General features: G+C 44.0%; 1 protein-coding gene across 2 annotated transcripts in view; it reads left to right on the top strand.

The window, feature by feature from the left end:
- Positions 1 to 27,222, top strand: part of SEC31B (SEC31 homolog B, COPII coat complex component) — a 35,108-nt gene extending 7,886 nt beyond the window's left edge. Inside the window, exons 5-27 of one of the 2 annotated variants that reach the window (XM_066554453.1) lie at positions 455 to 550; positions 1,630 to 1,770; positions 2,257 to 2,399; positions 2,636 to 2,735; positions 4,649 to 4,810; positions 6,630 to 6,782; positions 7,520 to 7,750; positions 9,190 to 9,264; positions 9,810 to 9,890; positions 10,820 to 10,928; positions 11,313 to 11,491; positions 12,139 to 12,265; positions 13,332 to 13,477; positions 14,866 to 15,039; positions 15,660 to 15,842; positions 16,548 to 16,764; positions 17,134 to 17,457; positions 18,498 to 18,536; positions 21,388 to 21,443; positions 22,673 to 22,819; positions 23,238 to 23,354; positions 24,758 to 24,829; positions 25,354 to 27,222. In XM_066554453.1, the coding sequence (XP_066410550.1) occupies positions 455 to 550; positions 1,630 to 1,770; positions 2,257 to 2,399; positions 2,636 to 2,735; positions 4,649 to 4,810; positions 6,630 to 6,782; positions 7,520 to 7,750; positions 9,190 to 9,264; positions 9,810 to 9,890; positions 10,820 to 10,928; positions 11,313 to 11,491; positions 12,139 to 12,265; positions 13,332 to 13,477; positions 14,866 to 15,039; positions 15,660 to 15,842; positions 16,548 to 16,764; positions 17,134 to 17,457; positions 18,498 to 18,536; positions 21,388 to 21,443; positions 22,673 to 22,819; positions 23,238 to 23,354; positions 24,758 to 24,829; positions 25,354 to 25,533 (3,252 nt within the window). In that variant the 3' untranslated portion in view covers positions 25,534 to 27,222. The remainder of the gene's footprint in view (positions 1 to 454; positions 551 to 1,629; positions 1,771 to 2,256; positions 2,400 to 2,635; positions 2,736 to 4,648; positions 4,811 to 6,629; positions 6,783 to 7,519; positions 7,751 to 9,189; positions 9,265 to 9,809; positions 9,891 to 10,819; positions 10,929 to 11,312; positions 11,492 to 12,138; positions 12,266 to 13,331; positions 13,478 to 14,865; positions 15,040 to 15,659; positions 15,843 to 16,547; positions 16,765 to 17,133; positions 17,458 to 18,497; positions 18,537 to 21,387; positions 21,444 to 22,672; positions 22,820 to 23,237; positions 23,355 to 24,757; positions 24,830 to 25,353) is intronic. The other variant, XM_066554454.1, reaches the window with a different exon arrangement.
- The last annotated feature ends 612 nt before the right edge of the window (positions 27,223 to 27,834 follow it).

Genomic DNA, 27,834 nt, shown 5'->3' with positions numbered 1-27,834 from the left:
GTTGGTGTTTAATTCAGTGGGGCTCTGATCACATTTGAAAGGACTGCAACATAAATGAGGAGTGAACAGAACATGTTTCTTGTGGTAGCGCAAAGGCAAATGGAAAGTTGTCTGCAGTCAGTTGTGAGAAACTTGCATCTTCTCAGAAGAAATGTCCTTGATGCCAGGCAAAGGCTCAGCTGGCCAGAGACGGTGGCTTCAAGGCTTGTGGCAGAATTGCATCGTGATTAACAGCAGCCATTTTTTTAATGTGTCTGTACTATGCTGCAGTGGATGGCACGGAGGCCAGAGATGTGCTTGGTTTATAATCCAGTTAGTATCTTTATGCATGCCAGTGGCTGTGAAATACAGCTCTCATCTCACTATAGAAGATTTTGGGGTTTTTGCTTCCATTTATTTTTAAGAAATCTGTGAGCAGGAATCGCAACTGAGCATTTCCTTTTTTTCCCTACAGAATAATCTCTTGGCTTCTGGAGCCAATGATTCTGAAATTTTCATCTGGGACTTGAATAATTTCAGTGTGCCTATGACTCCGGGGACTAAATCACAGGTAAATGAGTTTTCCTCTGGGCAATACTTGTGCAGTTTTGTATCTCAGTAGGCGAGACAAACAGATATGTGTGGAGAATCCTAGCCTAGTCAGTCAGTCTGTGAAAGGGGATGACTTTGAAGTCTGTCAGGAGAGAGATGAATCAGAAGAGACTGATTGATTTCATTCTTGGGGGTGGAAGAAGTGTTGTAAAGGGAGGGGAGGTAGACTGGCAAGCTCTGGAAGGATGCACTTTGCATGGATGGGTAAGCTCTTTGTGGATTTGAATCAAGTAACTGACCAGTTTATCTTGTGATCCAGCTGGGGCATGTGTGATGGATTAAGAAGGTTTATTGGACCTTCTCTGAGGAATGAATTTATTTCAGGCTTCAGCTGAGGCTTTTCATATCTCATGAAAGTCATATCCCTAGCAGAGCCAGTGAGCCATTAAATGCATCTTGTCTATTGCTCCCAGATAATATTTCCTGAGTTTGAAGAGGAAGAAGTTTCTGATCTTCTGATGCTTATTGTATTATTCAGGGCAATCAACTCCTGAAAGTAGAAAAATCATAGTAAACTTCAGTAAAAGCAGTCCAGGTTTTTCCTCCAGTAAGTCTCCTGTTTGTTTCCTTGCCTATCTCCTGCATTGCAGTAGATACAATATCAGCAATTAGGCATGAATACTTCATTGTTTTCCATTTCAGTGCACTCCTGAAATGTTGCACAAGGTCATCTTTCCATTTAAGTTCATCTGAGAAGTTGGGGTAGAAACATATATGTGTGCTTTGCTGCAGTTCTATCTGGAGTGATTTATAACACATTTGGCCAATGTAGAATCCAGTGCCTGTTCATCAAATGCAGAGGTACTTTTCCAGGTGACATTCCCCTATAGAATTTTAGTTTCCACTGTACTCTGAGTAAAGGACTTTCCCTAGTCTTTTTTTAGTGCTGCTGGTATTTCCAGTTAGTTGATCAGCAGCTGAAGAGAGGAATCTATGTATCATCAAGTCCCTAATCCTTCAGTTAAACTATTGACAGACTCCTGTGAGTGTTCCCTCACCTTGGGAATAATGGATGTGTGGCCTTTCCTGTCTTGGCAGCCGCATGAAGACATCAGTGTGGTGTCTTGGAATCGGCAGGTGCAGCATATCCTGTCCTCCGCTCACCCCAGCGGCAAGGCTGTGGTCTGGGACCTCAGGAAGAATGAGCCCATCATCAAAGTCAGTGACCACAGCAACAGAGTGAGTGGAGAAAAGGTTGCATCTCTATCTAGCTTACAACGTGCCACATGGGACTACATAGTGGCACAGACTCTTGGGACAAGTGGTTTTATTCTAGGAGGTGTTGGAACTTGTTCTCTTGGAGATGTAGCATCAAGGCACCTCTTTTTCCTTTTTCCTGAATGAAATGGGGAAACAAGGCCTCTTAGTGTTCTTAAAATTCATGCACTCTTGCATTCACTTTCTGTGTTTGCAACTCATTTATGAAAAGCCTCCCAGCTTTCTTCCTAGGTCAGCTTTAGGCTTTGATTTCTATGTGGTTAGTGGGGTTGGTTTTGCTGTGAAGAGATGGTAGAAATGCTTGCTGCCTGGAGCAAGACATTACTAGACTTGGTTTATGTCAAGCATTCTAGGCGAGTTCAGTACAGAATGGCATGGCTTTGGCCCATTTGTGCTGTTGCCAACTTGCATTGCTGAATTTTCAGCCTGTGCTATTTTTGTCCCTAGATGCATTGCTCAGGAATGGCCTGGCATCCAGAAGTTGCAACCCAGCTAATCCTTTCCTCTGAGGATGACCGTTTGCCAGTGATCCAAATATGGGACTTACGCTTTGCTACCTCTCCTCTTAGCCAGCTGGAAGGGCACACCAGGTGAGGACTTGCATGTCGTGTTACATCTTTTCAAGGCAGACAGCTGGGAGACTGGACTTAGGGGAACTCTGATTTTCTCCTGGGCCTGCTTTCTTTCCCAGATGAATCTGATTGAAGGTAGAGATGAGAACTTGCATTTCTGAGCCAAGGTGCTGGTGCATGGTGCTTTCTTAGCGACTGGATGGCAGAACAAACTGTACAGGAAATATGACTGATTTCTTTCTGATCTATTTTAGGGGAGTTCTCTCTGTTTCTTGGTGCCAGGCTGACCCTGAACTGCTGTTGAGTAGTGCCAAAGACAACCGAATCTTGTGCTGGAACCCAAGTATGGGAGAGGTACGTTACCACAGCTATCAGTACACAGGGTCTGCTTTATACTGTGTGCTTTGCTGTGTGTGTGTCCTTCCCTTTATCCTTGTGGAGTGCCAATGTAATTCCCTCAAGCATGTCTTATGCACTCTTTCTGAAGTGAACGAGTGTGGTCCATATCCAGACTGAAATAGATACATCTTTGTCCAGAGATCAGAGAGGGAAGAAAACTTTAACTTAAAATTTAGTTTCAATTACTTATGATTACTCTTGCTATGCTAACACTTTAGAGTTCTCTCTTTCCATGTGTTTCTTTTTCCTCCTCCTAGAATAGTAAGTTTATTTGGGAAGGAATTTGAAGGAGACCAAGGAGCACATGTTGGAGAGGGTTACTGAGAAGGGAACAGTGTAGTTAAACAATGCATGTAAACTTTATAGCAAAATGGTTTCATATGTATGTGCTTATCTAGTCATGTATCTCAGAATTACCATACTTGGTATATTTAGGTATCACCTGAATTAAAGTGGGGCTATTTATAATTTTATTTATGCACACCCATTCATTCAATGTGGAGATCCTGGATAAAACTGAACTTTGGACATTGATCTTGATGATAGCATGGGGAAAGTGTTCTAACAATACTGAGCAAAGTCCAGATGGGAGCCCCGGGGTAGATTAATTTCATGGGACAATATCACTCACTGGCCACTTTTGCCTTGGAGACAAGGAAAAAAATGAATCTGTTTTCCTAAAATGCATGCAATGCTGCTTTTGTAGTTTCATGTGATTTGATGCTCACTTTGTCTAGATCTCTAGTGGTTAGAAGAGATTCAGACTCTGAAACGTTCCTGATGTCTAATTTTTACAAAAATATTTTCACTGTCTTTTAGTGGAAAACTTAAAAAAATACTGTGGCTGGCCTGCATGCTGCTGTAGATGTGCAGAGTCCAAGTTCAAATTAGACTTCTGTGTATAAACTACTGTTAGGGGGCTCTTTTTGACTTGTTACCAATGAACAGCAAATTTTCAAGTAAAAAAGGTTGGAAAGTTTTGCAGTATTAAGAATTAATACAGTTATACAGAATGGCTGATCTCGTAAGTTTGAGGGAAGTATTGGTTTCTTTGGCTTTGGGGGATGTTTGGTTTCTTGGGATTTGTTTGTTAGTTTTTCTGTTTGGCAATCTAGATTTTAATATAAGCAAATTATTAATTTGCTTCTATCTCGAACAGAAAACACGGATCATGTTACAACAGAAGATGAAGCTGTGATTGTCTATACTTTGTTTCTGTAAACCATAGAAGAAATATGTTCATTTTACAAATGGGAGGTTTAAAGTCAAGGCTGTGTTAGTGAGTTGCCCAACATCAGGCAGGAAGTCTGTGAATTGAACTTTGGCTTTTTGAATGCTGAGCCATAAACTTGTTGGCTGCAATGCCCTTTATAGTTCATGTGCAGCTATTACCTTCCTCTCTTCTTATTCTATTTTTTTTTCTTTAGGCTCTTTATTTTCCTTGTCACATTTGTTACTCCACACTATTCTTTCTGTTTGTGTTCTTGCTCATGACACATTCTTGCCTCTTGACTTCTGGTTTTATTGTGTTGTTTTCTGGTGTCTCTCCCTCGGTTAACAGCAAATGTGACAATGCTATAATACTCTGATGAAGTAGTACTCAGGAAGCAGAGCAAAAGTGACTTCTCAATTTTGGATTTTATTCTACAGTCAGAATCCAGTTTAATGTGAGTTTTCTGTGACTTTCAGCTGTTTGGACTCGAGGTGCTATAATTTGGTTGCAAATGCACCCTTCAAGAAGCAAAAATAAGAGATTTGTATGCAATGATGACATGTAAATAAAGTGACAGGCTTGCTGTGGGCAAGTAATTTGGGGAAAGCAGGAGGCTCTTTGTGTTGTGCTTCCATCTTCTCTCTTTCTGTGATAGGTGGTGTATGAGTTGCCCATTCGGAGTCAGTGGTGCTTTGATGTCCAGTGGTGTCCTAGGAATCCTTCAGTCTTCTCTGCTGCCACTTTTGATGGGTGGATCAACATTTATTCTGTTATGGGTGGGAACTTAGAAGCTCAGCAGAAGACACAGGCTGACAAGGTAAAGTCCTGTGACCGTGTTAGACCTTGACAGACTGGCAGTTTCTCTCATGACTGCTCAGAGTGCTGGAAGCACACGTGTGTAACAAGGGTCACTTTTAAGCAATGCAATCTTTCCCACACACCTGGACCTATGGCTGTATGGTGTGGGAACCAGAAGCTGCCTGTATGAGGGTTTAATAATCCCACCAGATCCCAAAGAGAGACCACATTGCCTCTGACAAGGTGTGTAAAGAAAACCGAGAGCGAGCGCAGTTGTGATGTTAAGATACATTTTATTGTTATTACTATTAGCCTAAAAATAAAGCAGTACACAAGCTTTTCTTGTTATTAGGTTAACATTAAATACATTGATACTAATTAATAGGATATGTTATTCTTCATTAGTTTAGAAGGTAATTTTATAAAGTGGCTTATAAAGCACTATTATCAATTTTCCTCAAGTCTTTTGACTACAACTTTGAGCATGTTAATATTTTTGATACTGAAACCCATTACTTAGCCAATGAATAGATGAGCAAATTCTGAACAGATTAAATGTCACTACTGTCTAAAATTTTAATTTTAATCTGGTGTCTAGTCTTTTAATTCCCTCCCTCTGTCCCAGCCAACAAATACCTTACAATACAGGTTTTAAGAGAATACATATGAACTGGCTTAAGTGTTATTTATATAGTCATTTACAGCTGACTGGGTTCAGTTTCATAGGATTTGCAAGAGACAGAAAATACTTTATCAAGCAACAGCTGCGGGAGATTAAGGATTTATTTAACCCATGGAGAATTTTCTTTCTCTGCATTCTTCATGTGTATGCATCACACTTCCACTGTTCAAAATTGGGGAACAGTAGTGTTGAATAATTCCTGAATAAATTGAATATCAAGTAAGAGCACAAGCAGGAGATAATAACAGTTATGGTGACAGGGAGTTTGTGACCAAGAGGTCTTTCTCTTATGAATTCAACAGTCTTAGGACAGAAACTCTATTGCAGACCTGGTTATGTATATTTATTTCTTTAAGGTTTAGGGTGTTTTGTCTCTTGGATATAAGCTGTTCCTCAAGAACTATTCTTTCTTTGGAATTAGTTTCCTCTGAAGAAAGACAAAATATTGCTTGTGATTCTAAGATTTGTCAGCCTTAGCTTGATCAGCCTGATGTTGCTTCCTTTTGGGCATGCTGGTTAGCTGAGTTATAAAGCTGTTCCCTACAGTCCAAACTTGAACAGGATTATCTTTAGCAAACAAAAAATCTATGCGAACAATGTTAAAAATGAAAAGTGCTTGTGAACAGCATTGTATGTATGTTCGCTGACTCCCTAAATGTAAGAAATCTGGCTCAGGGGCCACTTTTGTCACTGTCTTGTCTAGACAAGAAAGTTGTATTTCTTCAATCTCATTGAAGCCAAAAAAGCTTGAGACAGTCCTTGAAACTAACCCAACTGAAAGATTCCAGCAACAAAAAGGGAGTCAGAATTCCTCTGTGGGAAAAACAAGAAATAAGTTGGACAACTTTTGACCATATGTTGTCATTGTCTTGCAAAAAACAAGTAGTTTTGCAACTCCTCTGTTTGAGCTGTGTGCTAGGGCTAGCAGTGCTTTATTAGGAAATTTGCATCTTGCTAAGGAAAAACTACTTGAAAATCTCTTAGGGTAAAACTTCCTTGAGAAACGATTGCTGGAACTGTTTTGGAATGCCATTTCTCTTGTATAGGGACTCAGTGGTATTCCAGAAAGAGGTGCTGTACTTGCTTCATTTTTCATGCTTACTCCATACAGAGAGGAATTGAATTACATTTTCTTCCTATTTCCATCTGATTCTAGATCTCTTCCTCCTTCAACAACCTGGATCCCTTTGGCACAGGACAGAGCCTTCCTCCTCTGCAGGTGCCAGAGCAAGTAACTCAGACCACCTTGATTCCACCGTTAAAAAAACCACCCAAGTGGATTCGCAGGCCTGTGGGGGTTTCATTTGCAGTAAGTGAATGGAGCATCCTTAGCTGAAAATGCAATAGATGTGTTGTCTTGTGACACAATCCTTTGCTTTGACTGGAGGAACCTGTTGTTAGTTGTCTTAATGCCTGTTTAAGGTGCATTGTAGTGTCCCATGAAGTGAAGTTTGTTTACTCTCAATATTCAGATATATTTTCAACAAGAGAGTCCTGTAGCAGAGAATGGGAGATTATAAGTAGAAGTCAATATAATCTAAGAAAAATTTGTAAAAGCTGTCCTTGCAGGCTGGCATGCATTCCCATTCTCCTCTGTCTCGTTCCTATCCAGGCATTTAATTTTCCTCACATCTTTCCTCCTAAATTGGATGGCTGAATTATTCTTTTAGCCTGTTGCTTGACTTGTCCTTTGTCTGTATAGCGCCTGTTCTTCACCTGATAGTTTTTATCATGGCAGTCTGCCTCTCCATGTAACAAAAGAACTAACAGTTCTGTTCAAGGGTACTTTTTCCTCTGTGCCTCTCTGGCACTTGCAATTGGCTAGGCTGATCGGATATGCACAAGTGTCAAGTTTATCAGTGTTGAATTCAGCTGAAGGGCTAGTAATGAGAGCTCCCTCAGTGCTCATACCATCCCTGCACACCAAATTCTTGGGTTCCTTGTGATTGCTGCTGGAGCTTGGGTCTGTCTTGCTAAATGAAGAACTGAGTAGCTTTCACCTTTGTTTATAAGAATACTTACTGTGTCTTCTTCTGTCATTCTCAGTTTGGAGGAAAACTGATTACCTTTGGTCTAACCAAAGCTCCTGGACAGCAAATGCAGCAGACTTATCCACACCAGGTATTCATCAGTCAAGTCACTACTGAAACTGAATTTTTACTCCGATCCAAAGAACTGCAGATGGCCTTGCAGTCAGGGAACCTCCTTGATTACTGCCAGGGCAAGATCCAGACAGCCAAGTTGCCATTTGATGAGAACCTCTGGAACTTCTTGAAGGTAGGAAGGCTGTGGTGAAATACAGAGGTCAGTTCTTCTGTGGTCCTGGGGTGGAATATGATCCTCTCTAGCCCTTTATATTCCTGTTCTTTAAAATACAAAATGGAATTGAATGAATATACTTCTTATTTTTCTACTGAAAGTTGAGGTCTTGGAGGTTATCTTGGTTTTCATTAGGAATGGTCTTTTCAGTGGACTTGTTTGGGCTTCCTGAAACAGGATCTTTTCAACTCAACACATTGCCAAGCTATATCTGCCTGCAGCCTGTGGAGCTGTACATTGTTATTTTTCAAGGTGAAGTCCAAATGGACAATGAGATACCCCAGAACAAAGGAGAGAGCTGTGGTGGCATGAGGACTGACTAGCGTTTGTGGACAATTTGGTAGCATGAGAGTTTGGTACTAGGAAGAGGTCATCCTTCTGAAGAGGCAGGGCTTAGTCTTGGCAGTGGTTTACAGACACTTGTAGCAGACTGTGTGGAGGGCAAAATATTGAGATATTTGCCACAGTATTATATTTGTGTGAGGAATCTTGAACAGGATGGCCAGCTGTTAATCTAGGTGATGAAAGGGGTCTCCATTGCAACAATGTCTTCAGTTGCATTAAATGAGACACATCAAACTGTCATTTTGAGTCACTTTTTATAATCTATCTGGTGTGTGGTCCTGAGAGACCACTCCAGCACATAAAGGATATATTACAATTGATTGTCTTAAACTACAAACTAGGGTTCTGTACAAAAGTGTCCTGCAGCACCATTCCCGCTTCTGCAGGAACAGTTTCTGAAATGAACCGTTTACAAGTATTTTACACATGTAAGTTTGATCATTTCTGTAGAAGAAGCAGCACGGGAGTTAACTGAGACAGATTCTCATTGCAGAATGTAAATCATGCATTAAAGCATATAAATAGTGCCTGTCAATTAGGCTATGTGCAGCCTGTGGGAATTTTTGGGAGTGTCTGATATCCTCAGCCAGGGAGCTTCTGTAACAGTTAACTAATTCTTGTGAATTAGCTAGCAATTCTGCCAGCTAGCAGTTCAGGCAACCACCTTGTTTCAGTTTCATCCAGATTCAAATCAGTCAGTTTTCTTTGTTAAGAGATTAGCTTGGCAATTCCTAGATTATCCAGAAAATTAATGACCAAGTACACTAGGTATGTATACAGTTGTGATCTTGATACACAGTTGTACCTCAGTTGTAACTGTGGCAAACTTGAGTTTTGCCCTTTTATCATGATTATAACTTAAATTATAACTTAAATTATAACTTAATACATCTTTACACAATAGTTATTAGGTGGACTTTTCATAGTTCAAATCTTTATCTATAAACTGAGCTCTGAACTTTGCTGCTGCCAGAAGTACCTAACTATTATCAGTGTGTAGATGTCTATGATATTACATATTTTTTGTCTTTTTAATATCCATTGGGACTCAGGTGAATTTGGAGCAAGAGTCCAGGACTAAACTTCTCAAGCTGCTGGGCTACAGTAAAGAGGATCTGCAAAAAAAGGTAAGGGGTATTTCCGATAGATAGAAACCTTTACAGGACTAAAGCTGCTGCAGGAGGGTTATGGGGTCCTACTGGAACTGAGCAAGTGATCTCACAACACACAAATGACCAAAGTGTGTGAAATTTCAGCTGGGAGTCACATGAAGTATACCCCACTAAAAAGCAAATGCAGCACTTGTAAGGGTGCAGCCAAAGGGATCTTGAGCCCAGTTATCTTGGTTTCAGTTGTTGGTGCACTGGGGATGGTTCAACAACTGTGCAGTTGTGAGAGCTTCTTTTAGCATTCAGCTCTCTGCGTCTCAGGGGATTCTTCAAACAGGAAGAAGGTGACAGGTGGAGACAGTGTGGCATAGTACTGATGGATAATGCTCTGGAAAGGATAAATAGTCAGTGATAGACAGCCAGCCAGGAATAGGGTGAGGTGGAAGTATTCAAACAGGTGAAAGAGTTGGGGGAATTGTGTCTGGGGCTTGCCAGTCTCTTGGTAGTTTTGCTGTCCAGGTGCTTACTTTGCTTTACTCTGTGTGTGTCTGTTACTTTTCTAGATTGCCTCATGTTTGAGTAATGGGATCCCAGATAAACAGCCCCTTCCTGAGGCAGGTGATACAAATGCTGCACCAGATCAGGTATGTCCTGTACATCTTGCCAGCTTGGGAGAGCAGAGGAGGGCAGAATGAACTGGAAGGCCTAATTCCAACCACAGCTTGTTGGTCTCAATGCTGGCATTGCAGAGGGCAGTTCACAGGCCTATCAAACCCTCACAGGGTCAGACTAAATGATAATAACTTTCCCTTCTGGCTTTAAAACTAACCAGTGAGCAATGAAGGACTCCTGGCTATTATTCCTGCAAGAAGTTTTGCTTCACCTGTGTTGATTTCTTCAGTGGTAGAATTAGCCTCACCCCAGCTTAACTTGAGGCTACTGTTCTGGATTTCCTCTGTGAAGCTTCTGCTGTGGTATTTCTTTCTTTTTCACCTCTATCCTCTGAAATGTATTTTCGCATAATTTTGGGATGTCCATCTTCAGATGCCTTCCAAGGCCTGGTTCACTGTAAACTTTTCTCCTCTGAGGTATCTAAAACTTATATCCTCTGATTAGTAATCACCTTCACAAGCCTCAAACACTGGCTGAGATATTCTAGGAGTAGCAATTGTGTCCTGCATTTCAGTAAAGCACCACACATGGCTGTGATCCAACCTGTTATTTACAGATTTTACTTGTTGTTCTTGTCTCTGTTCCATCCAAAATAGTTCAGCTTGCTCAAGGGCTGACACTTGAGTTGATGAATGCTGCCCAGCAGTGCTGTTGGCATTGCACGTCTTGCACCATCAGTCTCCTAAGCTTTGCCAATTGCAGCACTGCTCTTGCTGCTTCCCTTGTGAAACTGTGCAGATTGATTGCACAGTGACAGGAGTTTCCAAATTGAAATTAGATTTATATGAGCATGCACAACCAAATGGAGAGCAGCCCCATCCCACCCTGTAATCCACTAAACTGTTTTCAGTAGAATATGTGTGTGCAGTGAATTAAATAAGCTCTTGCACTTTTTGCACAGCTTTTGATGAATTCCAGCGATGATGTAGCTGCTGTTTCTTCCTCTTCAGCCTTTTTTGATAACCTCATCCCACAGAATATGAGCACATTGGAGATTCCTGTCACAGAAGGTATGTTACATAAAGAGTGTTTCTGCCCTCTTAGGAAAAGGGGAGAGGAGGGAAAACCAGAAAATTCAGAGAGACCAGGAAGAATCTAGTTCACACCAGCAGATGGATACTTTTAAAACATATGACCCATTCAAGTGTTACGCAGCATATCACATTGAACATAGAAATACTTCTTCCAGATGAGAGACCCATTAAAAATTTAGAAGACTCTTCTAAATGATGGAAGACCTAGAGTCAATTCAGTGGGTTTTTTTGAGTTTCCAAATTTTCTTTTAAGTGGGCTTTTAGCTGTTACTGCTTTTTACTGCCTGCTCTTTAAGACAAGCACCATCAATGAATCTGAGTGATGACTCCTTGGGTTGACTCTGCTTCTCACCTCTGTAGATACAGATGGACTCATCAGCCAAGCCCTTTTGTTGGGGAATTTTGAGGGTGCAGTGGAGCTGTGCATGCGAGCAGAGCGCTTTGCTGATGCCATCATCTTAGCCATAGCTGGTGGAGATAACCTCCTGAAGGAAACCCAGAAGCGCTACTTTGCCAAGCGGAAAACAAATCTCTCCGTGGTGAGTGATGGTTTTGTGTACACACTGAGCAGGGGAAGGTGTGCACTGGCTTGCCAAATGTTTCTCTGAATATATGTGGAAATGCTTTCTCTTCAATGAAGGAAGTAGAATGTCAGCAGAATCTCTTCATCTCCTATTGCATTTATGCTAATATCTTGGTAGTTTTATGGTAATTTTACATAGTATGTCTGTGTTCTCTATTCCTTTTTTTTTGGTAATGGTTTCTGTCTCAGCTTCTCATGCTTGTAACCTGTGGTGCATACTGCCCCTTAACAGCTCAACTAGGAAGTTCCTAGCTTATTAATTTACAAATGGGGAAGTGTAACAGAGGTTTGGATATCTTAACACTGTGCTTCCAGTCATTGATACCAGCTGCTCTGAAACAAGATATGTGTTAGATCTTTAATCTTGTCTAGTGTGGCTGTTTCCATATTCTTTAAAGTGCTTTGTTGGGCTTTTTTACTTTTCTTAGAGGCATCAGGTTCCGATTACTGTTAAGGTAGGGATGCTGAGATTGTTGGACCTTAATATACAGTGAGTGTAGTAGTCTCTGCATGGTGGAAAGCGTGTTTCAAAGTGAGCTGTTACTTAGACTGTCAGCTTATCTTTTTCTTCAGTGAGTGACAGGCCTTCTGCTTCCCTTACAGCTGCTTTCCTCCATTGTGCAGCAGAAGTGGCAAGATATTGTTTGCACTTGTGATCTACAGAGCTGGAAGGAGGCACTGGCCATCTTGTTAACATACTCAAAGCACGAAGACTACACTCAGCTCTGTGGTATGCAGTGTACTATGTTTTGCTACAATTTCCCTTGCAGAGGGTACCTCTGGACTGCTTACAGAAAGAAGTGGATAGAGTTAAGAAAAGGAAGCACTTCTTACTCATTACAGCTACCTGGAACTTAAATAAGTGTGGTGTGTTGAGTTAGGAGAATGATAGGTGCACACTGTAGCTGAGAATCATGGTGTAAAGTTGTGTATGTGGGTATTTCCTGTGACCTCTAGAAGTAGCATGGAAAAAAAACCAGGATAGCTGCTATCCTTTGGCTGAGACATGAAGAGGGTGATTTTTATTCCATAGAGAAGGGTATTTCATTTACAATAAAAGGTCCAGTGGGGCTTCATTCCACCTAAAACAGGTTTCAGCACCCTACTGTTGCCTGGAAATTCCCACACCTCTTTTGGAAATTAAAAAAAAAAGTGTTGGATTTTTTCACTGAATTAATCTGTCGTTTCTTTCTTTTATGTGTTTGGGCAGACATAAAAATTGGCAGATGTGCAAAAGTAGGTTTTTTTCAGGTTGTCTTTGGGTTTCCTTCCCATTTCTCTGTTATCCAACAGTTATGCATTGGAGCTGGTGAAGGGTCTAGATCCCAAGTCTTATGAGGAGCAGCTGAGAGAACTGGGGTTGTTTAGCATGGAGAAAAGGAGGATTGGAGTGACCTTACTGCTCTCTACAACCACCCAAAAGGAGGTTGTACTTCTCCAAAATAGCAATGATAGGAGAGGAAGAAACAGCCTCAAGTTGCACCAGGGGAAGTTTAAACTGGGCATTAGGAAAACCACCTATACTCAACAGGTTGTCAAGCATTGGGACAGGCTGCCCAGGGAACTGGTGGAGTCACCATCCCTGGAGTTATTTATTAAACAAGTATATTTGGCACTTAAAATCTTGGTTTAGTGGGACTTGGCAATGCTAGGTTTATAGTTAGACTCAACCTTAATGTTCTTTCCTGATCTAAATGATTCTATGATACTAATTAGGTGCAGATTCAAAGCACTGGGGTTAATGAGCTCTTCCAAAGGGGCGTGTGTTAAATGTTGGCTGCATCTCTTCTCTCTAGACATGCTGGGTGCCCGCCTGGAGTCAGAGGGAGATGCAGCCCTGTCCAATGATGCCTGCCTCTGCTATATCTCATCAGGCAATGTGGAGAGGCTGGTGGAATGCTGGGTAAAAAACCATGAGACTTCATCACCACTTGCCCTACAGGTACAGGTGCTATGATGTTGGTTTGACTCCTCTTTAGGCCAGTCTGGTAGCCCTGAACTGTCTGCATTTTCCCATCAGGGTATCTGGCTTCCAGTAGACAGTGGAGACCTGTTTGTACTCACCCAGGTATCTCCTCCTAGCCTGGGTTATGAGCCTACTTTGAAAGGAGGCTTGCACTCTGAATCTGCCAGGGTTTGTGTGTTTACACTGCACGTAAATCCAGCCATTGACAGGAGTTACAGCCTACTTGCCTCTCTTACATACTGATGTCATCTCTGAGCTTCCTTTTGGTCAGGGAAGTTTGAGCTATACCCTTTTTTTTACTGGTAGTAGCCTGGGATACATTTGCTGCTGTGCTTGTCATGTATAACTTAATGCTGCAGTTATCTTGCTGTACCTTCAGAACAGCCTTAGCAAAATAAAATGAAGTCTGGATCATGATATTCCCACTGCAAGTAGAATGATCACATATGGGAAGTAACACCTTGCAGATAAATCAGGACTTCTAAGTCAATGTTGTTACCTACCTCTCTTCATTCCTATTGATTATTTCACAGAATATTCTGAGTTGGAAGGGACCCACAAGGATCGAGTCCAATTCTTAAGTGAATGGCCCATATGGGGATTGAACCCACAACCTTGGTATTACCAGCACCATGCTCTGACCAACTGAGTTAATCTCAGTAATCTGTTACACTTCAACCAGTCCTGGCTAAGTGACTAAGCCCTGTTGTGTCTGTCACTTGCTAGAATGAGCTAGACAAGTCTTTCACTTGGATATCTGCAGATAATGCCCTCTGCTAGAGTCCCCTTCTTTTGTAATCGCACTACTGAGTAAAAGCAAAAAAAGGCATCTTCAGCACTCCTGGTGCTTTCTGAAACTGGTCCCCTCCCAGTTGCCAGATATCAGCATGTATCATTCTCCAGCTGTAAACACTGCTTTCATTCCTAGGAGTTGAAGGAGTTTTGAGTAACTAAAACCCTTCTGGTCCTTTTGCCAGCAGTAGTATTTTTTTTTCTAGTGAATTTCTCTTGGTATGGTTTTAAGCCTTCCTCTTCCAAGTTGATCGCCTGTAACAATAGAAGCTTCCTAGTAAAATTATTGATTGGAACAATCTTGTGGCTTCTGATTTTCTTTTTTTTCCCTTACTATTAAAGTAGCAATGTCAGGATTTGCTTCCTGGTTCCTCTTTTTCTCCAAGTGCATCTGAGGAAATGGTCATCAGTGACAGTATTTGGTGCAGAGGGGAGTAACTTCTGTCCACATTGGCCCTGATGTCAACTGAAAGTGGGGAGAGCTATCTGGTATTGTCTCAGCATGAGATAGACCAGTAAAACCAGTCAGATTCTGAGTAGTCTGATTTCTTCCTTCCCCCTGTATTATTCAGGATCTTATAGAGAAGGTGATGGTGCTGAGCAGGTCCATTGAGATGCTCCGAGGCACTGCAGGACCAGCACCAGGCCCTGTCTTGGCAGAACGAATCACCCAGTATGCCAATCTCCTGGCATCACAAGGATGCTTGGCAGCTGCAATGAATTACCTACCCAGCAGCTCTAAAGAGGTGAGTGAGCAGCAAGCTGTTGTGGGAAAGAGAAGTATGTGGGGGAGATTGTATGAGAGAAAGCTGGGGTTTTGTCATGCATCAGGACTTAGTTTCACCTTAGTTATGCTAACTTGAGAATAGAGGGTAAGAGAGGAAGGTATTCCAGGATATGGGTTTTGTCTTCATTTGCATTTTCTTTGTAGTGCCTTTGATTCAAGGAAAAGGAAAGAGTTATAGAACTGTAAAATGGTTGATGGAGAACAACATTGGGAAGCAGCTTGCCAGGGAAGCTGCCTCTCTTCTTGAAACTAGCTTGTAGAGGAAGGGAATGAGGAGGTCACCTGGCGGTTTGAAATAAATCTATCTAGTGCCTAAATGTGGGTAGGGATTGGGGAGGGAATACTATAAAGACTGGGGGAAGGATTAGGGAGACTTCATCTGCCTGATAGTATGGCAGGTGATGTCCCAGATTGTCATTTACCATTTGTTGTGATTTTTTTCCTGGTGGCTGTTGGGAACATGGTTAGTTTTGCAGTTTGATTCATTGTGCTATAGGTCAGGGTCTGCTTTAAATGCCTCCCCAGCATTTTCCATCTGGGGCTCTCAAAGTGCTTCTTCTAAAGCATAGTTTGTTTCAGCTCCTGATTGAACAGCTCCGAGACCGGCTCTTTCATGCTCAAGGAGAGAGTGTGGGTGATCAGCAGCCACCCCCTTTTCCCTACGCTCGTGTCAATGTAGGGGTCATCAAACCCACAGCAGCCAAGAGTGGTTCCATCCTTGAAGGAGCAGCCCATAAAGCAGGTCCCAGACATCCAGAGAAGGTAGGCCCTAAACACAGGTATTCATGGCTTGGGAAGAGGGAGGAAGGCTACTGGGTTGTGGAAGGCATAAGAAGTAATATGAGATGACATAAACTGCAGACACTGAGGAACTCCTCATTGATGTCCTTCACTGGAGCAAACACAAACTCTGTGGCAATCCAAAAGTCAGCGGCCTGGCGTCTTTTCACAAAGCCCTGTCCTACATGCAGATCCTGGAGGAGAATGTTACAAGTGTAGTGATCCACTGAGATCTCAAATCTTAGGGTGAAAGGGGCTGGGGTCATTTTGCTATGCTCATTTTACCCTGATATCTTAGTAGAATTAGTGTAGTACGGCTTCACAGCTTCATCTCAGTTCTTGCACAAGAAGACTGTTTAAAAAGTTTTGCTTCCAATCTCTATTATTCCATTATTGTTCCTTCATTATTTCCTCCTGGTTGTGCTTCCAGGAAGTCATTATATGGGAACTTGCTCCTGAGGACTAATCCTTTTGAGAGCTGGAGAATACTCTGAAAGAGTGTGGTGCTCATCATATTGAATGAGTTACGTGGTGGGAAAGGCCTTTGATTGAGTGCATCCAGGGCACCAAAAACAGCAGCAGCTTCTGTTTCCTGAGAAGTGACAGAGATAGAAATTGCATCTGCTAGTATTGTGTATGCATATGACTCTGTTGGCCATTTGCAAGTTCTATGTTTTTTGATTGCAGCCCAACTATCCGTCATCATTTGCCCCTTCAGCACCATCTCAGCCTTCAGTGCCTTCCCTCTTCACACCTCAGCCAGTGCCAGCAATGCCTGTGACACCTCACCACGTTGCCCCTTCCCAGGCCAGCACAGGTCCACAAACAAGTGTCTATTCCAGAGACACATACCCATACCCACAGTACAACTTGGGCTTGAATCCAGCAACTGTCTCAGGGCCAGGTAAGCATTGTCTGATAGTTGTGTCTATTTCTAGGTTTTCTGAGACTAAAGCCTTCAATGTGGGTGGCCGCTCTAGTTTTTTACTCACAGGCCTATTGTACTGACAAAGAACAAGTCAGCTGTCTAAGAGGCTTCTCAGTGCTTCTGACAGATCTAGTTGTAGTAACTGTTGCTGCATGTGTGCTGATAGGGGTGGAAAAGCCACAGCTGGCTTGGTGGCAGTTTCACTGATGTAGCCAGGGCTAGGGGGGCAGGAATATTAAAGGATATGGCTTGAAGAAGGGAAGGCTTATTACCAAGAAGGATAGTGTCATGAGAAGTTGGCACATGAAACAAGTGATGCTGATACCCTCCCTTTATTGTCTGTAGCTGTGTCACAGTCTCAGCCATTTGGACCGGTGGGAGTCAGACCTGTTGGTCCTGCTCCTTTCTCCAGTCAGCCCTCTCTGCCAGGACAGTTGATGCCCATGACACCTCCTGGTGTTCCACCACCCAGACCTGCCCTCTTCACTCCAGCCTCAGCCCCATCATCTCAGCTTCCTGCAGCCTGTCCTCTCCCTGTGGCAAGCCAGTCTCCTCTAGACTTCTCTTCAGCACCTTTCAACTGCCCCATGAACATGGGTTATCCTCAGGGAGGTCCCGGAGCTCCATCTACTAAACCACTGCCAGCAGCCATTCCTCCTCCTCCCACAGGTAAGTACTGCTTGTGTGACTTGTGTGCCCAGGACAAGCCCAGGTGGGGTTTGCAGTGTGTAATGGACATGGATCTTCTGAGGTCTGGTCTGTCTTCATAAAGAGTGAATGTGGTGTTGAGGCAGACCTTAAAGGCAGAGAGTGCTGAGTCTTGCTGTGGTGGTGGAACACAACAATGCTGACAGTTTCTTTCAGCCTGCTCAGTTGTTCTGTCTCCCAGGTTGTAGTTGCAAGGTGATGTCTCTTCAGGTCCTCAGTGCACCCTGAATAGTCATCTACTCCAAAGGCATCTGCTGTGATGGAAAGGGTCATGGTTCCCATGGAATGCCTGATGGAAGGTTTGCTCATCTCACCCTTGCTCATGCAACTTACATGAGAAGCGTATTTGAAATGGTGGGAGAGCTTCCCTGTCCATGAGATACTCCTTATTTCGCTTCAGGACTAAATTCCTCTGTCTGCTGTGCTCTAGGGCTACCATTTTCTTCCTGTTGTCATAAAGGACTTGTCTGGGAATCGCTTCTGGATTCCTCTCTGCAGTGTTTTAGACCCCTCTGGGTCTATAGTTTGAATCCAGTCTATTGTGTGAAGTCCTTGCTAGCATGATGAATAGAAAGAGTGTTGTTGGACCTAGTTCCCCATTCATGGGCATTCCTTCTATTTCCCAGAATATCTGGTGTTTAATTATTCTCTGTTTGCTGTCTCAAGGGACAGGCTTAACCAGGCTATGGCGATCCCTAACAACAAGGCTGACAATCCATAGATTTTTGAGCAGATGCTTCTCCAAGCCACATGTATGCAGAGAGTGAAGGATCTGAGGCTATGATGTTTGCCTTCACCTGAAATTCTTTGCTGACCTGTGTTTATCCAAGGATAGCAAATCCCACTGTGTGAAGTCTGTGGGGACTGCACACCAAAGGCTCTAAGCTACAGCTGGACAGATTCCTTCCTGAAAAGCTTTTTGGCATAGTACTCCAGTGAAATTACTCACTGAATTAAAGCTGTTGGTGATTATGCCTTTTCCACCCTGCCTTGATTTTCAGGTTTCTTCCCTTGGCTAGATCCCCACACGGATCATGCAGGTAGTACCCAGAGAAACCTCCAGACCTGTGGGGCAGGCAATGTTGCTGCTTCCAGTGAAACGCATGTTTTGATGTGTGTGCATGTGTGCATGCTCACTGCTGTTTGTTGTTCCCTTGCATGCCTGGGGAGCTGTCCAGGTGGGGTAGGGAACATACCTGTCCTGAGGACTAATAAGTGACAGCTGGGGATATTGGAAGTGAAATAAAAGTTCTATGCTATCACTCATGAGGTTGGATACAGAAAATAATGTCTCCTGCTCTTCCTTCTCTATTTCCCTCCAGTTCTGGAGGTATTAGACCTTTTTCAGTTTCTGTCTTTTCAGGCAGTTGCTGGGCCAGCAGGACAGGGAAGCAGACAGTTTTCCTGTCTTGGTTCTCTAGGTGAGGAACAGGCCAGTGGTTGTAATTCATCTGTCCCTGTTACTCTCCCAGCCTTGTGCATGGTTTTGCTTGTGCTTTCCTCCTGTGGTTTGGATGAGGTGGAGTCCCAGTAGAAGCAGTGGTGGAGTAGAGCTTCCCAAGCAGAATTTGGGGGCTCTCTTCCAAGGGGAACTGGAAATCCCTTTTGGCTTTAGTTAAAGGGTGAGGTTTGGCTTTGAATCTTAGTTTGACTGTGGAGGAAAATTTGGACCTAAGGGGTTTTCTGACTGATACTTTGTACTGATTTCTCTCCTTGGTATTCATTGGTGTTGGAAGGTAGTCATATTCTAATCTACACTGTCAGTGGGGTAAGGCTCAATGTCTTTGTGGGCTGTCACTGTTGTGATTGCTGCTCTTTGGCAGGACCATCTATCTACCAGGCACAAATATCACAGCTTCATTTAGGAAATCCAAGTACTTGCAGGCACTTAGATCCCCAAGCAGTCTGACTACATGGAGTGGGACTCCAGAGGAGGAGGTGTCCCTTCAGCAGAGAAACAAAATACCTCCATTTCTCCGTGTTAAGGGAAGATGATTCCACAGCAAGGATTTCAAGCACTTCTTTAGGCTGAAGATGCCCTTCAGGAATTCACGACTGAGAAATTCCCTTCTCCTTGGTAGCATTTGCCCCTGCTTTTAATGGCAGCGTATGGCATGCTTGGTTCAGCAGTGCAAACTGGCTTCCTTGAGAGTGCTTTCTTGCCTGCTATTATTGTTCTGGTTTTGATTTGTATTTCTCTTAATCTGAAAAGGGACTGTAAAATCACTCAATCTGACTGGCCAAAATTGTTTGCTCTGGACATTCCTGAACATAGTATCTACAGCTCATGAACATTATTACTAACACAATGAACAGACACCTCCACTTGCAGAAATCCCAAGTTCCTGAGAGTGTCAGGGACAGGGAGAAAGACAGCAACATGTTGGCTCATCTCCTTTCTGGCCAGGATAATCCCTGATTCCAGCCTCTGATGGTCTTGTTTTTTCTAGGACAGGCATTGCTGGAGACTGCTGACATGGGGCACTCCTTTCAGGGATGGTGAGAAATTCTATTTCACAAGTAGCGTAGGGAAGATAGTATTTCATCCCAGCAAAATGCACCAGGGTCTGTTGTCTCTCATGTCTGATGATTAAATGCCTGGCTTAAAGGGTATAATTTAAATAGCTGTTTCCAGTGAGGATACAGAGTGCCACTGGGTTGGAATAGTGCCAAGGACTGCTGGGCCACAGGCTCTGTGGGGGCCAGCAGAGTTCTAGGGCACAGAATCCCCAAGCTAGAAATAGGTGCCAACTTAATTAAACTTCTGATCCAAACTCATCAGAGAGCAAGTCTTGAAATCATGGGAAAAAGGAGGGCAAAAAGAGGCTGCCAGGATTTTAATAATAAAGGTAATTAAAGTAATGAAGCACCTTTTGCATCTTTCCCCTGCGATTTTTAAAGCTCAGTTCAGGATCAGTAGCTCATTAAGTGTGGCTCTGAGCTCCAGCAATTCTGATATTGCCCCCTTAGAATTCCTCTGTTTTCTCACAGATTATTCCTGTCTCATGGGCTTGAGGTTATTAATACTGGGGTTTTGTCTAAAGATGCAGGTACCTTTAGAGGACAGCAGCGGACAAGGTAGTTGCAATTTGACCTTTGCAGAACAAAGAGTGGATGCAAGTCTTTTGATGTCATGTTGTCTGATGGATTTTAAATTACCTGGAGTGAGGTTAGAGTACCACAGAAGCATCTGCTGAGACACCCTTCTGCTCCCAAAGCATTTACTGGTTAAGTCTATTCCCTTCTATTTGGCAGTCAGCAAATTTTGCTAAGCTTTGGTTCTGAACATGATTTTGGAAGGGAACCCACCCCTAAATCTTTCTGAACCCACCCCTAAATCTTTATCAGAACAGCCTGTATTGCTTTGAACTGCCACCATGAGCATTCCTGTGAGTACTGGTGAGAAGCCCTCTCACCTGTAGCATGGCTCTTGCTGTGCTACCACAGTGCCATATTCTCTGGGGAACCCCAAGAACTTCCTGAAATGTGAGGTGCACACTTAGCAGGTCCCCACCAAGGTTCAGGCCTGACTCTGAGGCTGACTTCTGCAGCTTATACAGAATCCAGAAAGCTTCAGGTAGTTAGAAAAAAAGTTTCCTGTGTGGGAGTGGGTATGTGCCAGTTCAGTCTGATCAGACATCACCTCATTAAGGCTATGCACACACTAGGATCCTAAGAATGAAATTAAGAATGGGAAGGGGAAGCAAGAGCATCTCATGCGCCTGTGAGCTGGGTTTGAAAATCCTCAGCTGAAAAAGTCTAAAAGTGCAATGACAAGGGAATTGGAACCAAAGGGCCATCTCCTGAAGGAAGTTCTAAATTGTGCATGAATTGTTGCTGCAGCCAGCTTCTCACAGTCTGAGATTTGTGTCTTGTCCTCTGTCCTGGCAGCTCAGGAATCTTGGAGTGATCCCTCTACTGGAAGAGGAGGCCTTCAAAAGAAAAAGGTAAGTTTTCAGCTACAGTATGTGTTGGTTGTCTTTTAGCCAGGGAGTTCCATGTGACAGATACATTCCTATAAATGCTTGCTGTCAAACTCCACAGGTCTCTATCCCTGTTGCTCTGTCTACGTCTGCACTGCCTTCATGGCTAGGAATGGAGTCCAAGCAATCTTGACTCTTTGCCATCCAAAGTCACATGCTGTTCTGCAGGGTGGCTGTTTTGTAATATGGTTATCAGCTCTAATGTTGCATCCTCTGTCAGTACTTCCCAGGCTGCCTACAATAATTTGTTGTTAAAAATACAGATTTAATCTTATGCCCTTGCCTACACAATTTTTTTGATAGCGGCTGAGGAGGTCACATTCTCTTCACACCTGACAGCTAGGGGCAGCATTTTCCCTCACAACAGTGATTCTCCTCAGATGCTGATACCAAATGATAAGGCACTTGTGCTGAGAAGCTGGGACAGGTGTAGCTGTGAGCTGCCTGCTGTGCTGGTCCTGCAGCTCTCTGCCTTGTCGTGATTGCACTGGAGGGCCTGTGAGCTGAGCTCTTCTGCAACAAATGCTCTCAGTACCCTGTTTCTATCACTGGTGCCTGCTGGCAGGTGTGATGAGAAGCATCTTTGGCATCCTTCCCACCCCCCACCCCTCTTCTTTAGCTTGGAACAGACTTCTCGCCCTTTTTTTCTGGCAGCATAGCTGGGAACCTGCTTCAGGCTGTGCTCACTACAACAGGATTAGCCTCTTGTTAAAGCCATCTCCTTTTGATCTAGCCCTGTTGGAGAGAATCTGTCATGACTCTCTGGCTTAGCAGGGGCATGATGAAGTGTTTGCAAGAGGAATCTCCCCCCATGTCGTGGGATTTTCCCCAATACTTGCTCAGTTGGACACTTTACTGCTGCTAATCTCTACATTCAGGACTCGTGCCGTTGCAGAGACCAAGCGGCTTTCTGAGGACCAGTGCTCTCAGGAGTAACGGATCTGTTTGATTGAGCAATTCCAGAGGGGTTTTCTTGCTGTCGCTTTGACTGTTCATCTAGGATGGAAGAGGAAGGGCCCTATTCTCTGAGTCAGGGGGCTGAAAGAACAGGGATATGTTCTTTCATCATCTTGAGAACTGGAGACTCTTCAAGTTAGAAAGGATGTTGAATTTTTCTGTGGAGAAGCAACCAGCCCTTCTTCCTTGGACTTGGTTTTCTTGATTTTTTTTTTCTTTCCTTTCTTTGCTGACAGTTGCCTGAGAAATTTATTCCTCTGGCCCCCATCACAGCTCCAGTAATGGGCGTGCCTGCTGAAACCCAAGGGATCCATCCTCAGCTATCCAGGTTGCAAGAATCTGGCCAGTCACCCCCAGGAGCACCCAAGGAAGGCAGCCTACAGGTACCAGGGAAAGTGGGACATTCCCCAGCCACAGCATTCTGTCAAGTAGAAAAACAGCTCAGCTTTTGAGGTTCTTACTACTTGGCAGCTGCAGAGGGCTTATGCTGCTCCCTAGCCCCTACAAGGCATCTCTGCTGAGCATTAGAGGAATTGCCAGGTTGGAAAAATGACACCTGGGTATGGGTGGGAGAGAGCGAGGGAGACCAGGCAGGCTGTCAGCCTGCTGGGAGTTGAGAATCCAGAGAGGCCGGGAACTATATCACAGTCTGAAGATAACCTAACTCTGTGCTTCCAGATATTCTCTAGTTTTGTGAAGGGGTGGAATTCTTTCTGTTCTCTTGTTTGAAGAGGGGAATCTACCTGCTCCAGCCTTTCACGCTCCTGTTGCATTCATTCAGCTGCATTTTTTTTCTGTCAGTATCACCAGCTACCTAGGAAAAGCATTGAGAGGAAGGAGCTGCCCCCTGAGCACCAGGCTTTGAAGGCTACATTTGAAGGGCTGGTACAACGCTGCTCAGCTGTTGCCACTGATCCAGTAAGTCCTCCCTTCGCTGATATTGGATTTTTTCCCCTTATAGATGTTTGACTGGTGCTTCCTTCTTTTGTTTGGGTAAAGAAAGGAAAAGTCTTGTCCCTATAACCAAGTTAATGTCCATTTGCCTCCTTCCTTTAGGCTGCAGGCTTGTTCATCTTTGGGAACTGAGATGCATTCTCTAACTTTTATCCCCTGCTTCTCATTGCCTTCTTGGAGCAATGATTCTGTCCTCCTGGCTCTTTCTTTTAAGGAAAGTAGAAGAATTTACCCAGCTAATTCACTGGTTTGATCTGCAGACAGTTCCTGCAGAGCTGGTATTACCAGCTATCTTTAGACCTTAAAGAAAAAAGGCTGAGATATCCCAGGTGGAAGAGAAAGCCAAACAATCTTTCTGTCCAAGTAAATGTAATTTCTCCACCCTGGTTCCTGAAATGCTATTGGTACATGTCACATTGGGTCAATGTGTCAGGCCAGACTGTCTGGAAGCAGAAAAGCAGTGTTTGCACATTGTGTTAGGTTGCTAAGTCTTCCCAGGGCTTGGGGCCACTAAGAAGCCTTCCAGAATACCTCTGGTTGATAGGTTTTATGATGAACACTGAGCCCAGACTGCTATGCCGGAGTCAGGCAATTAGAGCAGCATCTTCAGTGTGTTTGCTCTGTGCTTTCTGTGAGTGCAGCATAGCAATTTCTGCAGCATAATCTAAAGGTTCCCTCTATGGACAGAAAGGCCTGTTGGTTTGGGCTTAAGCACTTAGCTCAGGTGGTGGTTGCATAGCTGGCTCTGTACAGCAGTGCAAGGCACCTGAACTCCTTTGGCTTTCAGGCCTGTTCCAGCAGTGCCCGGAGCCAGGCATTTGTGTTAGTGGAATAAGTTACCTGTGAGTGGATTATTCAAGATGGGCTTAATGAGGTCAGTCTCATCAGAGCTTCAGTACTCACTTCACACACTTTCCTTGGTGGTTATCTAGAGTGGGAAGGATATTCCCTCTTTTCCCTAAGAAGACCAGGAAGAAGCTCTTTCTTGGGCCAGTCAGAGTGAGGCTGTCTGAACACCCCATGGGTTAACTAGTGGATGTTTCTCACACTTAGGAAGTCATCAGTCTATCTTGTGGTCTGCAAGTACTGGCAGAAGGGAGGAGTGCCTAGGCTGGGAGATGGGAAAAGGGACAATCCATCTTTCTGTGTTGGGGAGAGAATGTGTATATATGTACATGTATGTATATGTGCAGAATAAGAGCATGGTTGGCTTGTATCACAGACCCTGGCTGTCAGAGGCTGAGATGCAGCTGAATGGTAAGGTGCTGTGGAAAGGCAGAGGAAGGGAGGGACTGAGTGAGAGCACTTTGGCTCTGGAGAGGTGCCTTTGAAGCTCTGGCAGACAAGCAATACCTGTTTTGCTTCAGAAAACGCGACGGAAGCTGGAGGACGCGCTGCAGCGGCTGGAGTGTTTGTACGAGAAGCTGCGCGAGCAGGCCGTAAGTAGATGCCAACATTCCTTGTGGTCCTGCTGGGTCCCTGAGCACACCTTGGCACTGGGCTGTGGGTCTTGATGTCTGTACCTGTGTAACTGGCACATATTCTCTTGGAAGACAAGGGGAGTGCCAAACCTTGTAATGACCATTAATCCAGCCTGCCTTGTATCTTCTATCTTAACTTTGGTGCTTTTACCCTTCGAGTATCTGAAAGGTGCTTTTACCCTTCGAGAAGTATACCGGCACATAGATCCTGGATGGGAAGGGGCAATTGGGAGTGGTTAAGTGTGAACATAGTGTAACTAGCTTAGAAAACTCTGAAGTTGCTGATGCCAGTTGCTGATGCCAGCTGGCAGTTGTAGTCTGGGAAAGCAGGGGGAGAAGCAGCTATCCTTCCTGCCAGTGCTTGACTGTATAGGTGCTGTTTGGTGAAAATGAAGTGGAGAAGAGTAATGAAGGGTGTGGAGGGAGAGAGACCTGTGTTATATCACAGAACATGCTGACCCATTTCTTCTCCCTCTCCACAGCTCTCTCCAAACATCCTCATGGGTCTCCACGAAATTGCCCGATGCATTGAGGCTAAGAACTACCCACAGGGTCTCCTGGTTCACACCCAAGTTGTGAGCAGCAGCAGTTTCAGTGAGGTGTCTGGTTTCATGCCCATCCTGAAAGTCCTCATGACCATAGCAGGCAAGCTGAATGTGTAAAGTGTGGAGCAGCTGGACCAGTGCACACCAGGAGCTGGTGGACTGCCTCACCTGTTGATGTGCTGCAGGTTGTGGACTCTCCTTCTGACTCTGGAGAAATAGGTCTGTGCCAGTGCCTGGAACTGTGCTAAGCCTGCACACCTGGCCCCATCCACTTTCCAGACAGCCCACTGGTGCCTGCAGCTCCTGGAGACTGTTTTTTCTCTCTTCTTTCTTACTAGTCTGAGGCCACTTTTCAGCCCTGGGATCTCAATTTCAGGCTGTCCAGGTTGCACAGAGGTCCTTCTTCTTCCCTATATCCCCAGCACAAAGGGGAAAATCTTTCCCTTCTAGGCTGGCATTGCTTTCTATTTTTCAGGAAACAAACAGGTCTGGTACCTGCAGCAGCACCACAGAAGAGCCTCAAGCTCTATTCCCCGCTGCAGAGTAAACTTCCTGAGTGGTAGCTGGGCTGCCTTGGGAACCTAGGCTGGTGTGTCCTCACTCTGCTGGGCTACAGCAAGAATCTCTCCTGGCTCCTTCTTTCTCTTCATTCTCATCCTTGACTCACCCTTTCACCCCTCTGCACCCATATCCTGCTACAGCTAAGGGACTAACTACTAGTCTACTCTGGGACAGCTTTGGTTCTCTTCTTTACCCAGCTCTCTTGTTTTTAAAAGTCAAGTCTCCTGTTTACCCTCCATCCACCTTCCTTTATATCTTTTTCCCCCATCATCTGCAGGCTCAAGCCCACAGTGTTTCAGATCCAGGGCTAATTTCCCTTTCCAGTTTCTGTGACTCTCCCATTCAGGAACATTGGCAGGTTGTGCTCTGTGCACTTCTCCCCGGAGCCAGTCACATCCTGTCTTGGGGCTAAAATCTGCCCTTTCTGGCTCCTGGCCATTTTCACTTCTTTTACTTTAGCACAGCTGGACTTTTCACCTACTGGTATTATCTAAAAGCCACCTACTTCAGGTTTTTCAGATGGCCTAGGGGCTTTAAGAGCAGGAGGGATTGTTTAAGTCCCATAAAGATCTCCCTTGAGCTACCCTGACCAGCCCAGACTTGAGCAGGGAGAGACAGCTCCTTGCTACAGGTATGGTGCATTCATACTACCTACAGATAGATGCAAAGGTGGTTCTCAAAGGCCCATTGGCACTATGGTGGTAGGAATATGCTGCAGGAGGTGATCTTGTCAGGACTTGAAGATACAGATTGTGCTGAGACTTGTCATCACTGTGGCAATTCCTCTGGAAGTAGATGAATGAAGCATATCTGTCCTGAGGAAGAAATCTGGGAAGGTAGATGGGATTTTAGGGCACATCTTTGTGTGTGTTTATTTCCCTCTCTTCCTCCCTCCTTGCCTGCTCTCTCAACATCCTTGTTATTAACCAGGCAGCATAATCATTGATCCATAGCTGAGAGCAAGGCTTATTCCCAAGATTTGGATGTAGCCAGTCCCTATTTGCTCTGCTTGCTGCTTGAGTGATAATGCTATCGTGGGCCTGTGGTTCAGTGACATACACAAATCAACCTAGTCTACCATGAGACTTAGGAGGGAGGAGAATCAGAGAAGGGAGGAAGAGGACATGTCTCATTCACTCCTTTCCAGGTCAAAGTGCCTCCTTGTTGCTGCTGTGTTGTTTCTATTGCTGCGGTTTGATGCACTGAGAAATTACAGAACAGTGAAATAAAAGCTGCGTTTTGTGATGCTTTTTTTCATAGGCTTGTTACTCTGGCTGCATGAGACTTCCTCAGTCTGCATGGCCACCCACAAAGGGGGCAGTTGGGAACTGTGTGGGCAAACCAGATTTTGGGCTCTGCTGCTATGGGTGGCATCTATGTGGTGAGACCTCAGGTCTTATGCACTCCCTAAGGCTGCAGGGTCAGAGCACTGATCTTCTCCAGATCACCTGCGTCAGTTGTGACTGTTCATCTGCATCAGACACAAGAAGGCCCCAGACTCAGGTTCTCTTGGGGAATCTCAGCAATGTTTGAGATTTTGCACGTGACATCAAGAGTTGGAAGTATGTGAGTAAGTAAACAGAGAGCCCTTGATGGCATTGTCTCCCATTGGAAAAAAACATTACACCACTGAAGCCATGCAGCCTGAACTAGGATAAGGATTGGACCTGTGTGGAAATCTATACCCTTGAATTGTCAGTTCTTATCATAAGTTAATAAGTTAGGAATCTGTTGGCTGATTTCATGTAATCTTTTAAGGAGGTAAGAAGGAATTAAATTCTGAATTGAAACATAGTATTGTGATAAAGGTGGGGGAATCAAACTTCTTTTTTACAAAAGAAAGAAATTCTGATTTTT

The sequence above is a fragment of the Molothrus aeneus genome, chromosome 8 (genome assembly GCF_037042795.1).
Source record: "Molothrus aeneus isolate 106 chromosome 8, BPBGC_Maene_1.0, whole genome shotgun sequence".
NCBI lineage: Eukaryota > Metazoa > Chordata > Aves > Passeriformes > Icteridae > Molothrus > Molothrus aeneus.
This window is presented reverse-complemented; position numbering and strand designations above follow the sequence as displayed.